The sequence below is a fragment of the Anser cygnoides genome, chromosome 8 (genome assembly GCF_040182565.1).
Source record: "Anser cygnoides isolate HZ-2024a breed goose chromosome 8, Taihu_goose_T2T_genome, whole genome shotgun sequence".
In the NCBI taxonomy this organism is placed as follows: Eukaryota; Metazoa; Chordata; class Aves; order Anseriformes; family Anatidae; genus Anser; species Anser cygnoides.
In genome coordinates this window covers 7,025,844-7,039,053 of record NC_089880.1, presented here as the reverse complement: position 1 = coordinate 7,039,053, position 13,210 = coordinate 7,025,844, and the positions used below count along the sequence as shown (strand labels likewise).

The window sequence follows — 13,210 nt, the reverse complement described above, 5'->3', positions numbered from 1 at the left end:
ATAAAAGATGCGTGCAGTAAAATATAACCAGCTTTCTTTGGGAAATATTTACGCTGCAGTTACTATTTTTCTAAGCAGTTACTATTTTTCAGATTTAAATCTCTCATTCTCTTTCATTTTGCTTTTTGAAATTCCCAGACCAAGGGAATCTCTCTACAGATTAATACACCACCAAATTTTCAGTATTTCATGTTTGGAATATGAGAGGGAGAAAATCTCTCTGAAACCTAAATATTTTCCCCCTCTAAAGACCAGACCCATTTTTGGGAAAAAATATGCAAAAGTGTTCTCCTCAGGCTGAATGTTATATGCAGTTTCAGCTTAAAGCACAGCTTTATAGCAGATGTATAAAACAATCAAAATTTGGGGATTTGTGGGAATACTAGCAGATCTTTACTGTGAGTGCAGAGCAGATCCTGACACACTATAATACTGTTTTTGTCTTAATCGTCAAAAGTAAGCTATAGAGGACAAAAAATTCTTTGTTTGACAGAAAAGCAATTGCTATTTCTTGTAAAACATATAATATATTCCAGAAGACCTAAGGGTTTACTTTCCAATAAGGATAGAAAAAGATGTGTGCCCCACTGTGAGCTCGCAGTAAGGCTGTTTCATGTAAAAAGTTGGTAATTAGTCCCTGAGTGAATAAAGTAGAAGAGATAAGAGACCTATACTTACTGTAAGCAACACAAAACACTTTTTCTAGCTGCTAGGATTTAAAGGGTGTGTGGGTGGGAGGAGGGGGGACCTATTCCTACTCATTTAACTTACAAGTGTCTAAGCCCTGGAAAATTATTTCTTACATTAAGCTTAAACGTGTACTTCAAATTGTTACTAACCGACGTAAAGATTGATGAGAGACATGGCAACTCTAAAAAGCAGACAGGAATGAAAAATTGTATGAAAGCACAAGAGACTGTTGTGTTGTACATCGGTAGCAGATTTCATGCTCATTGTACATCACTGACTTCAGCAGAGTTACCCCAGCATTACCTGGTGTTTCACCAACCTACAGCGTTAGCATTCAAAGGATCCTTATAGAAAAGGAAACACTTGGAAAACTAAACCACGTACCTATGGCCAAATTCATCTAATAAATGTCAGGAACAAAAACAAACCCAAAGCACAACAAAACATCTACAGGAAAAAAACATATAACTAACGTTATCCAACACTAGCTGATAGGGACAAAGTGCCAGAAGAGAAAACTGTGCAGCATTCCTTGCTGTACCTGCAGAGCTCAGCGCTACCAGAAGTAATGTAATATTCACAGTGCTCTTATATTTTTCCTTTGTTGCTATTCATCTGTATTAGAGTTCGGCCACCATTTTTGATTCTCTCTCAAAAATAACTACCTAATTTATATTGCAATTATGTGCTTGGCAAACCTCTTCTTTAAAAAGATAAAAAAATATCACAAGAGCTTGAGACATGTCTATGGAGCTTTACATAGCGCTCTCTGGTCTGCACAGACCCTTAGACTTCTCTCTTTGTATTCAGCCTGTCTGTATTCACTTTACTACAGCATTTATTGTTAACATACATGAGATGAGAGCACTTTGGATAAACGAGTTTGAGTAGCTCAGGGACCAGGCATGGCAGCTTTGAAATTTCCAGTTCTCCTCACTCTGGATACTGAAAATTTCAGATGATTCTTGTTGGACAGTCATCGTCATTTAAGTACTGCTAGTGAGTTCCTTAAGGCCAGCTAGCAAAATTCAGGCAGAGGTCATGTCCTGGTTCCCAAGCAAGCAGCACAAATCCAGAGAGCCACTTGCTTCATTTCCACAATGAAAGTGGGACAGGAAAGAGGCAGACAGTAACGATCACGGCAGGAAACGCTCACCCCAGCCCATACAAGAGCAACCCTGAAGGGCAGCCAGCGGCCAGCACAGCACACTGCAGAGGCTCCTGCCCAAAGCCTGGAGGCTGTGCATGCTACCCTGCTCTGCCATTGGGATCCTTGGCATCCCTCCTGTTCTCTTGTCCTGAGGAAAATGTTTGCCTCCTTCAACTACGTCCCTCATATTCCAGCACACAGTTACTTGCAGGAACCAACACTGGTCTATTTAAAGCACATCTAGGAAAAGGTGCAGTTAGACCCAATTTACATAGCCTCCCAGGCCACTGTTGGACTGGGGAACCAGTGCACGCTTTCCTTTATTTTACGAAGGAAAACACTCATTTCCCCTCCAATTAAAGGCTGGGATTTACAATGAACCAAATTCTGCCGAATTCCCCATCTCCCTTGCTCAAACATCCATAAACTGGCAGATTTGTCTTTATTCAAAGTGAATTAACAGAGTACTTGTGCTCAGTATTGCTGCTCTCTAGCCTTACAAGAAACTGTATTAGAGTACTCTACTGATGGTATAGATGATCAAACCTCAACAAGAACAAATTCTCCCAGCAAGAGCACTTTGATCACTTCACCCTTTCTGCATTATAGCAACAGTCTAATTTGCAAGCTTTGGAATAACTCCTGTATTTTTCAGACATGTCAAAAGATGCCATCAGAATTAGTTTTATGAAGGGAATCAAGTAGTAAGGAGTTCATATATTGGCGTTTATCTCTGACTGCCATTTCCAGCGCTTGAACTTCCTGTATATGAAGAAGATAATCAAACAGAGGCAGAATGAGCAAACCCTGCCTGCCTACTGATCTAAGTGCCCCTGTTGTCCAATATCAAAGAAAATTAGCATGTTGGATTTCAGAAAGCATAGTCAGGTTAAAGGGCACCATTCTTATCTGATATTCCACCCAAAGGACAATGATTTCATTTTATAAAGATCATTAGTCAGTGAAATATATATTTTAGAGAGTTTCTAGTAGGGAAGATTATTTTGGCAGTCACTGGAGTGTACCAGATGGTTCATTAACATAGGCTAGACAAGTCAAAGGCTTTCAGAATCATTTAGAAAATGTCAAACAGAAACAAGAACCCTGTCACTTTTTATTAGAATTAACTACATCATACCCTGGACACAGATTTCACCTTGGGTCAGAAAAATTAATACAGAATTATATGAATTGTGTAACATACTAGGTTAAAGATAGGGCTTCCTCTTGGGACTCATTTGCTAGCAATATATTATGGTCTTCTACTTTAGGAATCCTCAACCTTTCTTTTTGTAAGATATGAAAAGAGCTGACCTTGCTCAGACTCCATTGGTGTCTAATTGATTTGAGGTATATGCAGAATTTCAACAAGACATTCCGCTAAAGCTCTTTTGTGATCATTTTCCCAGGAAAGTTGGCAAAAGGGTTCACTGAATATTCAGCAGCTTCTAAAGTATGCTTTTGTCAGGAGGAAAAAAAATACATCCATTTAGTGAAACACTGCCTTAGTAAACAAGAATTAAAATGCAACTCAATTTTTTTTTTTTTCTAATTATCGTTCAGACGTCAAAAACCTAGAGAACTTCCAGCTTGTGGAAGGTGTTCAGGAACAAGTGAATGCTGCTCTGCTGGACTACACAATGTGTAATTACCCACAGCAAACTGACAAATTTGGGCAGCTTCTCCTGCGACTACCAGAAATCCGGGCCATCAGTATGCAGGCTGAAGAATACCTCTACTACAAACACCTGAACGGGGATGTTCCGTGTAATAACCTTCTCATTGAGATGCTGCATGCAAAAAGAGCATAAATTATACCCATTAGAGCTTCTGCTTTCAAAGAAAAAGATATACTCTGAACTGCTCCGAGCAACACTAATTAAAACGTGGTTTTAAGACTTTGAAAAATGGTATAATAATCAAATACTAATAGTAAATAAGTGATGTATCAGGGTATTTGTATTGCAAACTGTGAATCATATGCTACACATCCCCAAAGGAATATCTACAGGACTTTAGACTGGAGTGAAGCGAACTTAACAAGTGGATACTGTCACCAATGTCAACATGAAAAAGGACAGAATGATTCTTGTATATTTAACTCTGCTGATTGCCAATATGAAGAAATCTAGGGAAAAAAAAACTGATCTGTATTATCAAGCTAAGGTAGTGGGGAATTTGAGTGCACTAAATTCCTTCATTGTATAGCAGGACTTCTAAAACAGTTGTAATAGATGCAAAGCTGCATCCACAGCATCTTCTACCATCCTTCCAAGGACCCAACACTTACTTCTTCTGTGATAAATGATGTGGCATCCGTTCAACAATCTGTAAGAGAGAGCTGGCACAGGCCACATGCAATGTAGTATGGCCACCACATGCTATGAGGCCAGTTTTGACTGTCTCTCAGGCATGCAAATAGCTAATATGAAGAGTGTTATCAAGTGAGCTTGGCATTCTTACTGTGTTCTGAAGTTTGTTTTGTCACGTGTTCATGTTGTTAAATCAGGCAGTATCCCTCTTCTACTACTGTTATTGGCTAGCAACTAAATATCAAAGATAAACATGTCAAAAATACTAGCCAAATCAGCTATACACTTTACTAGTGCAGTGGCTAAAATATGGATCTGCTATATATTCATGGCCATTTTCAAATAAAGGAAACTCAGATATTTTAAGCACCACCAATTACAGCTTTTTTGACAAAAAGTCCTTTCTAAGACACTGAATACCAATGTTAAAACAAAAAAAAAAGAAAAAAAAAGAACTAAAATGCATTTAGCAACGCAAGAATAGACAAGTAAATTGTTTGAGCTGATGATACCACAGAGCTTATTAAAAAATGGTCTTTAAAAATTGCCAGTAATTAAGATACCGACTCAAACATCCAGTATCTAATGAAACTTGGTGTTGGTTTTTTTGTGTTTCTTTTTTTTTTTTGGAAGTTAGGTAATACACATCTTTTACGCAAAGAAAGAAGAGTGATACTGCTATGTCTATGTAGGCCAAAGTCTGCTGCAGAACAAATATTAGAGAAGAACAAACAATTCTCTCTCTGTCCAAATGAAGATATCAGTATTAACATGTAGTGCCACAGTTATAAGTCTTGCCTTATTTCATTATCCTTAAAGGTAACTGTGCAGGTGTGGATCAACATACATTTAAAATAAAGTATTAATCTCTAACATTAACAAAAACATAGTGTTTACATTCTTTAGGTCCTGTGGGAAAAAACTGTGACAAAATTGCAAAGCAGTGATTTCCTTAATATTGCTTTCAAATTGGTAATTATTTTACCAGTACTTAATTACTGTATGTCGTGAGACACTAAAATCAATAGGGGGGGATTTCAGTTTGACTTTAATTTTTGAGATTATCGGCTGTACAATCACTTGTAGAAACTGTATAAAATCCTAATCCTCTGATTTTTTTTTCATGAAGATTGCTGGCTTTTGAATAGTTTATTTATATTGTATATGATAGTTTCCACTGTAGACAATTACGATGCTAATTTATTGTTCTTTGGTTTCATCTTTATATAAGATATAGCCAGAATGAAGAAGCCAAATATATGTGTTTACTGTAGCATGTCTTCAAGTTAGTGGAACATAGTTCAGGGACACACAAGGGTCTTCACAAATTAAAATCATTTACTTGATTAAATGTCTGTAAATCTTCATAATCCTAACTGTAGTTTATTTAAATCTATTGTAAATTATGTGAGTTGTAGCTTTTTCTGTTTCATGTGAACTTGAAAAGGTGCATTCTCTTAATTTTTTCCAAACATTCATACATTGTATACCAAAGACTTTAGTTATTACATCTGCATTAGTACAAAACGTTATTTTAATCTCCTGTATTAATCAGCTATAATATTCTGTCCACGCATAGGGTACAAACACAGCAAAGCCTAATGTCTGCAACTCCTAGATGCCTGCCTTGTACCACAGAACACATGCACTGTCATACTGACCAAAAGCAAACCGAATACACCTCTCATAGTCATCCTACACAACAGGCATGGCAGCACTATCTAAATAACAGCATTCTTCCTCAGACAAACTAAATTAACCGAAAGTAAGATGCAGGTGGCAATTGACAGTGACTGTGACATACTTATACCCACATGTATAGTGGGTATAATGATGAGTGCAGTCATTCCTTCACTTTTTAAAAGAAAAACAAAACATATTTCAAGTGTTCACATTCTGTGTTTTCTTTTCTTTTTTTCTTATTGAAATGCTACAGTGAATCTCACTGAATATTAAAGAAAAAAGGACAAAAAATGTTGCTAACCATATTCACAGCACCATTATCTATATACACGACGAAATAATTAAAATAGGGATGTAACAGAAAAGTAGAATTTTTCATACAGTTTAATAGAAACAATTGCTAGTAAACTAACATGTATTTGCCCATATCTGTGGTTCCAAGAATCCCACTAGATTGCCCAAAGTTTGCAAACAAAAAAAAAAAAAGAAAAGAAAAACACCCTCATGTTAATTGTTAACTACTTTGTAACCAGACATTTACTTCTGACTGCCTTATCGATTACAGGACATATCAGTAAAAGCAGACTAAAATTCAAAGGTTTTGGCTTTGGCTGGTTTATTATAGTTGTTCTGTGTTTGTAAACAGACAATCTGTAAAGTCTGACTGTTTGTATTACAGATGTTCTGCAGCTGCCTTGGATTTAAATCCATGCAACTTTTAGAATGTGCAGTGATTTACTTGTTGAAGTTGAAGTTCTCTTACTGTATCGGTGAAATACATATTGTCACGTCAGTTCTTGCCAGGAGTTTCTCATCACCAATGGATTTTTTTTTCCAGTATTCCAATAAATATTGATATGCCCATGCTGACTACTTTTAGGTTGTCTTTATGCTAACATCGTTCCACTGAAACAAAGCACTGGTCAAAGATCCGTTTCTCAGAAGAACAGAGTAAAATATAAGAGACATGAGAGCTCCTAAGAAATCTGATGCAGAGAGGATGATACAAATGTGGAGAGCTGCACCTTCAAAAGCTCAGACAGTGATGGTGAAATTGCGTAGTCTCAAGCAAAATAAACCCTGCTAAACAGATCAGAAAAGCTGAGTGTCTAGTCAAAAAGGAACTTATCAGTTGAAAAAAAATGATGATAATGCATTTCATCTCATTCTGCACACTTAACTTTCACTTTAAACGTCGTTCATAAAGGGTTAAGCAGCCAAAGAATTGGAGGGGGAAAATGACAGAACAAAAGAAAATCAGGTAACAGGATCCAGCAGAGCTCAGGATAACCTCTTAGCAATGTAAATACACCACAGGGCCAGGGGCTACTCCAGAGCTTCCAACACAACTGCCAGAGGAGGCTGCCAAGGAGGCAGATGTTACAGCTACTAGAGAAAAATATTCTCCTGAAGTTGCCCTCTGGCTCCTCTGATTGCCATTTCGAGAGCAGGAGGTGAAGTGGTCCAAGAGCTTGTCAGCAGCGCCCTACTGTTCTGAGATCAAGTCCACCACTTCCCCTAAACTGTCTGGTAGCTGAAAAGGGGCTGCTCTGCATGGTGCCAAATGTTAATGGTTCAAGGGGAAGAAACAAGTCTATAATTAGTTATTTACAAATACTGTGCTTGAATGAAACAGAGCTGTGTTGGTATTGCAATAAAAACAGAATAAAACAGATAATTTTAACATTTAGGAATCTTAACTGAAAATCATATCACATAATATCCAGGGGAAATTTCAGGGTTCAAATTTTCCCTGAGGATAACTAAAATATATGTAATTTGGGGTGATATATTTAGTATATACATTCCAGATTTAAATTATGAGGGGATTTATTTTTAACTGCATTTGATACTGGTTCTGGAACAATCTCCTCTATGTTTTTATTGGAAACATGGAAAGAGTGAGTTCAATGTAACACAGGTCGTCAGTACAATACTTAGCGATCCTGACAATTTCCTGGAATACTGAATAACACTTTTTATTAACCCCTAATATGAAACCTTAGTCTAGGTACATAATGAAGCTTCTAATGACATTGCTACCTCCTCCGGTACAGTTGCTGTTACTTCCCAGGGAAGCTGTGTGGAGGTGTATCTGCTGTACCCTGGAGCTAGGAGTGGCAGACAGAGCATTAAACTAACAGCAATCCAAGAAAGTTGGAGATACATTTTTAGGGGCAGCAGATCTCACAGCTATATAACCCTGTGATGCTGGCACGAGCCCAAATATTTCTGTGCAGGTCCAGCAGTCTCAGTTGCATATAAGCCTTTTGAGGAAAGATTCATCTTCTAAGGGCAGTTTGCCAACAATATGAAAAAACTTTCTAAATGATAAAGGCAGAAGAGGGCCTGACCCACAGCTGGAGCAGACAGACATTCCTACCACGATGTGAGCAGACCTAACCTGAAGAGGGCATTGCTAGAAGATACTTTACTTATTAGTTATAGCCTGGTCCAGCCCACATCAACAGGACAAGACAAGGCTTCCCTCCATTAAACATTTTCCAAACCTCTTATTTTTTCTCTTCTGCAGGACAAAACCCTCTCCAATTTACTGGAGTCTGGCATGCAAGCTTAGACTTGCACTAGTAGGTGAGTTTTTGCCATTGCTCCAAGAAGGTCATCACCCTTATTTCCTGAAACTACAGTAACTTCCCTTAGTCCTAGATTAACTACCAGGCTTATGGCAGTTCCTGCTATCTATGTTTGGTGCACACCCAGGAGGATAATTCAGATTCAAAGTAAAGCAAAATGTTGGTGGAATACAGACTCCTGATGGTGGCTGCGTTAGTTAACAGTGGCTCAAGCTGTAGCACCCTGCTCAGGTCGCTGGAGCCTTACATCAGTACAGACTTGAGGTTTGAAAACACAGGCTGAAACAAAAAGCAGAGTCACAATTTCTTCCTCTCACATCTTGCTTTTGCTGTGCTTCAGGATCAGTAAATTCACTGTAAAATGGGGAAATATTTCTCAGTTTGAGGTGCAGGATGCAGGGACACTTCCACTAACACCAGCTTGTTCACCACGTGCAGCTGCAGCTACATGAAGCTGAGAGCGTGCCCTGTTGTAACGCCAGGTGCAGTACCCTCAACCAAAACCTTCACAGAGCAGAAGCCCCCTTGCGCAGCGTTTGTGTCAATCACCCTGTGACTGATGGTGCTGAATGTTTGCTGGATACTACCACTGCAGCCTGTCGGTTGCAATGATATAGTAAAACAGGGACTCTGCAGCAGAGGGAATAAAGTGTGTTTGCAATAAGAACCCCAAACAAGTCACTGTATGTACAACAGAAACTGCTGAAGGCCATTCAGTAGCTGCTGGCATACCTACAGACATGCACATGTGCCACCTACGGGAATTCCTCAAGCACACTCAAAAATCCAGTTCTCTGATTCCTACACAGGACATTTTGTGAGGCACTGCTCCCCAGGGGGACAGCAGGCTTCAGCCCTCCGTGCAGCTCGAGTCCAGCTTCGCAGCGCTGTCTTTCCACTCATGTACGCAGAAGCACAGTGGCACAGAATAATACAAGAGAGAGGTCGGCCTTTCTGATGGCATGGATTTATATCCTGCCCTACATCATTACAGCTGCGATGCTCTTCCCAACCTGATCTAGACCTACATGCATCAAAGAAGGGACATTCTCCAAAGTGCACTGCTTCCTACAGCACAGAAGCACGTTCCAGCTTTATGTTACAACAAGGTCTAGAGGACTGTGTTTGAATTCCACAGGAAGTGGAATTACGAACATACGGAGTACTGTGGATGCCTACTGTGATCAGTCCTTAAATATAAAAGAGACTGGGGGGGGGAAGTGTGCCTCGAAAAGAAAATGTAGTAAAAAGGAAGCACAAATGTGGAATAGACATGATATTTATGTTTCATAAATATTTAATCTTGATTCACTTTTAATCTAAAGAAAAAAATAAATAAAATATGCTGGATTTTTATAATTGCTTTGAAATATTAACAGGACCTGAATAAATTATCATTTATGTATTTTACAGACCTGCCACAGTAAGTGATATTGTTTCTAATTTTCATTTAATAAATGTAGTTTTATTTTACAATTTATATAAATTTCAGATTTAAAAAGGCATGGAATAATTAATTAAATGTATAATTAATTCATTCAACTCCTGCTGTGAAAACTGGAGCTTATTACTGGAGTACATTTTTATTTAAAAAATGTTTTTTTACTTCACAAATTCAGTTAAAATATTCTACAGCAAAGTCATACTCCTACAGAAGACCTGCCCGTGAGTTCCACAGCACTTGGATTTGCAGCTACAAACTTCCACCAGGTCTCGCATGTCTTTGGAAACAGAACTTCAGTCACTGAAGCTGAGACAGGCACTGACGCCGACAAGGTAGAGATGGACGCATTTCAGGATTTTTGTTTCCCTGTGCTAGTCTCACTCCTCTGCTCATTTACCTTATTCAAAACCCAACTTACCCTCCCAGTGATGACACCCTTATTCTTCACATAAGCTCTTACTACCTTTCCACTTTTTCTGTACTGCTCAGATTCACTCGTTTAATTTTCCTTTTCTGTGTACCACAAACAGAACTCACAAGCCAACTTTACCCAATGCATTCGTATTTTCAGAAGTCATCTATATTTTTTCAGGGGGTGGGAGGGAGGAGTAAAAAGGGGAGTGTCAAGGACTCAGCAGTAAGTGTCTGCATATTTAGAAGCAGCACAGTGACCAAAAATGTCAAAACAGGAAAACTGCTGAACCTGGTCACACCAGGCTAAAGAAAGCCCAGCCAAAAGCAAGACAAGGTCACCAGTCAGCCTGCTATGTCTTGGCTTACAATGACCAGCTTTACAGATCTAAAAAATCAACAGTTCTTACCAAACATTGTTTTCAGAAAAAAAATAGGAAACATACAAGAATTTTAGTTCAAGAACGGCACTAAAATATTAGTAGTGGAATCAAAACAGAGGAGCACTATCAGGGCTAGAATTAAATTATTTTAAGACAGTCCTTTTTTTTGCTCCACCAACACATGTAGCAATATTCAACATAACCAAGAAAACTGCCTTTGCCAAGAAGAGTAAAGGGAACAACATTTTTCCTTTTTTTTCTTTGTTTATATATCCAACTTTGGCATAACCTTACCCCTTGAGCATCCTACAGGGAAAAAATAAAACTAAACAAAAAAGCACTGTACTTTCCAGGGTGACAGACCTAAGACAGTTTTTCTTGTCAGAAAAGCTGGCTGGTTCCTCGCCTGGTGTGCCAGAGCCCTGAGGAAATCTGGCTGAGCAGCATCAACAGCGTCTTGGCAATGTTTTGTTCAAGATGGAACAACAACCGCAAGCAGGCAACAGAGGCACTGGCCGAGATGCTGCAGGCGAAGGCGGCACAGCCTGACTGCTGCCCAAGTGGTGATGCAGCACGCTGGTGTCATGGGTGCCAGTCTGTGAATAGAAGCAGAAGGTAGATTTTGAGGGATCATCAGCTGCTCTAGAACTATATTCCCTCATTTCTATATATTTGGAAGTAATTAATAACACAGAATCATTGTTCATTTATTGAGCTTGGGAGTTGTGAAGAAAATGAGTGTATTTTACCATCATATTTTTCTAATATTTAGATTGTAATTGATTTGTTAAAGGATCTCCCTAGTGATGTCATAGCTTCACCCTGACTTACCTCTCACCTAACTTGTCATATTTACGTTTTGGCACTGTTTGGAAGTTGATTTCATGTGAACAACAACACAAAGAAATAATATACACAAAACATGAAAAAAGTTCCAGAAGGGAAGTGATCACTTTAGGGTGATAAAATTGAGGCCAGGGACACTAGAAAAACTCTGCTTTCTTCCTGGTAGTTACTTTGTAGTTGCTCTGCTTTGTTTTAATGTCTTGTCATGAAAGCCATAAGTAATACAATACAAACTAAGGTAGCCAAGAAGAAAACAATAATTTGTAGTTTAAAGAATTATTTTAGAAAATAAATGTATGTACACACATATTCCAGAACAGAGACGAAAAAGCAAAATTTATCAACCTGACTCTTTATCTTTTTCAAGAAATATAAGAACATATGTTAAAAAATGTACTATTTCTACAGGTCTGCTAGCCCTGAGGTATGTGAGGCTTGGGTTTGTAGCAGAGCTGGTAAGAATGATGCCACCCGGAGATTCAGAGCAGCCAGCCCTGGACTCCCTAACTCTCTCCAGTCACAGACTCCTCTGTAATCCTGGCAAATTCCCAGGATGTGCTGCCTTGATTTTCCCATCTGTAACACACAGCCTAGTCTGACCCACATCCTACGCAGTTCCAAAAATGTGATTATTTGTCACAATAACATTTTAAACTGGTAACAAACACAAGAACGAGTTGATAAATACCGTCAGGATGTGCAATGCTACTGGAGGTCACTGGCCACCTCAAGAGCACTACATTTCAATCAAACATAAGCAGGGTCTGCAACACGTTCCTTCTGAGAGTATCAGCCTCTCCAACAACTCTCTCAGTTTCTTTCCACTCTGACTTCCCCAAATGCACGATGTGCATTTGTTGGCATGCTAAGTTAAGTGTTCCTCCTTTAGATCATTATTTCCACTCTTTAATTGTTCTTTCAGCCTTCTGTAGTATTATTGTTATCCAGATTGTGTTGGTGCTGCTTTCCAAACAGAGATGAGTAACAGTTCCTGCCCTTCAGAGCGTATATTCTCGAAATAAACCTTTCAAATTCTCCACCCAAGACAAAATGCACCAATTGCAGCCATAACAGTCTTCAAGGATTTTTTTTTTATATTCTGCGAATTCCTATTTCTGATACAAAGCCAAATACGTATCTTTTATTAACGCAAAGCTAAGTGGAGCCTTTTCCAAGAACCTGAGCTTGTATTGAAAAACTGACTGTAAGGATCTAAACTTCCCCAGAAATTTCCAGAAATTCCCCAGAAAAGTCTGCAGTTTTAGATCTTTGTCACACCTCATTCCCGTCAGAAACTACCAAACAACTTCTGTGTCCCAGTCTGGTTGGTTCATGAGCAGAATTTACATGGCACATGTGCAATGGATACAACCGAGACATTGCTGCCGGAAGCCTTCCTCCCCTAACTGACCAAGCCGTTACAAGGTGGTTACACACCCAGTGCACAGACAAGTGAGAACGGAAAAATTAAGAGGTGAGGCTTAATGAGAAGCTATGCAAAGCCACAACAGAAATGCAAACAAAGTAATTTTTGCCAATTAGCACAATAAGAGAAGCCAAAAATGGCTAAGGTTGGTTAATTCACTTTATTCTATGAGTTTAGTTCCATAGCATAACATAGTTCATCTGGTTGCCAGTCACTCTAACACACTGCAGAATGCAAACTCCATGAAATCATCAGTCCAAGAGGGTTTTTC

At 38.8% G+C, this 13,210-nt stretch overlaps 1 protein-coding gene across 4 annotated transcripts in view; it reads left to right on the top strand.

Moving 5' to 3' along the window:
• Positions 1-6,699, top strand: part of NR5A2 (nuclear receptor subfamily 5 group A member 2) — a 90,442-nt gene extending 83,743 nt beyond the window's left edge. For all 4 annotated transcript variants that reach the window (XM_048067007.2, XM_067001639.1, XM_048067008.2 and 1 more), the window contains one exon: positions 3,404-6,699. In XM_048067007.2, coding sequence (XP_047922964.1) covers positions 3,404-3,651 — 248 coding nt within the window. In that variant the 3' untranslated portion in view covers positions 3,652-6,699. The remainder of the gene's footprint in view (positions 1-3,403) is intronic.
• The last annotated feature ends 6,511 nt before the right edge of the window (positions 6,700-13,210 follow it).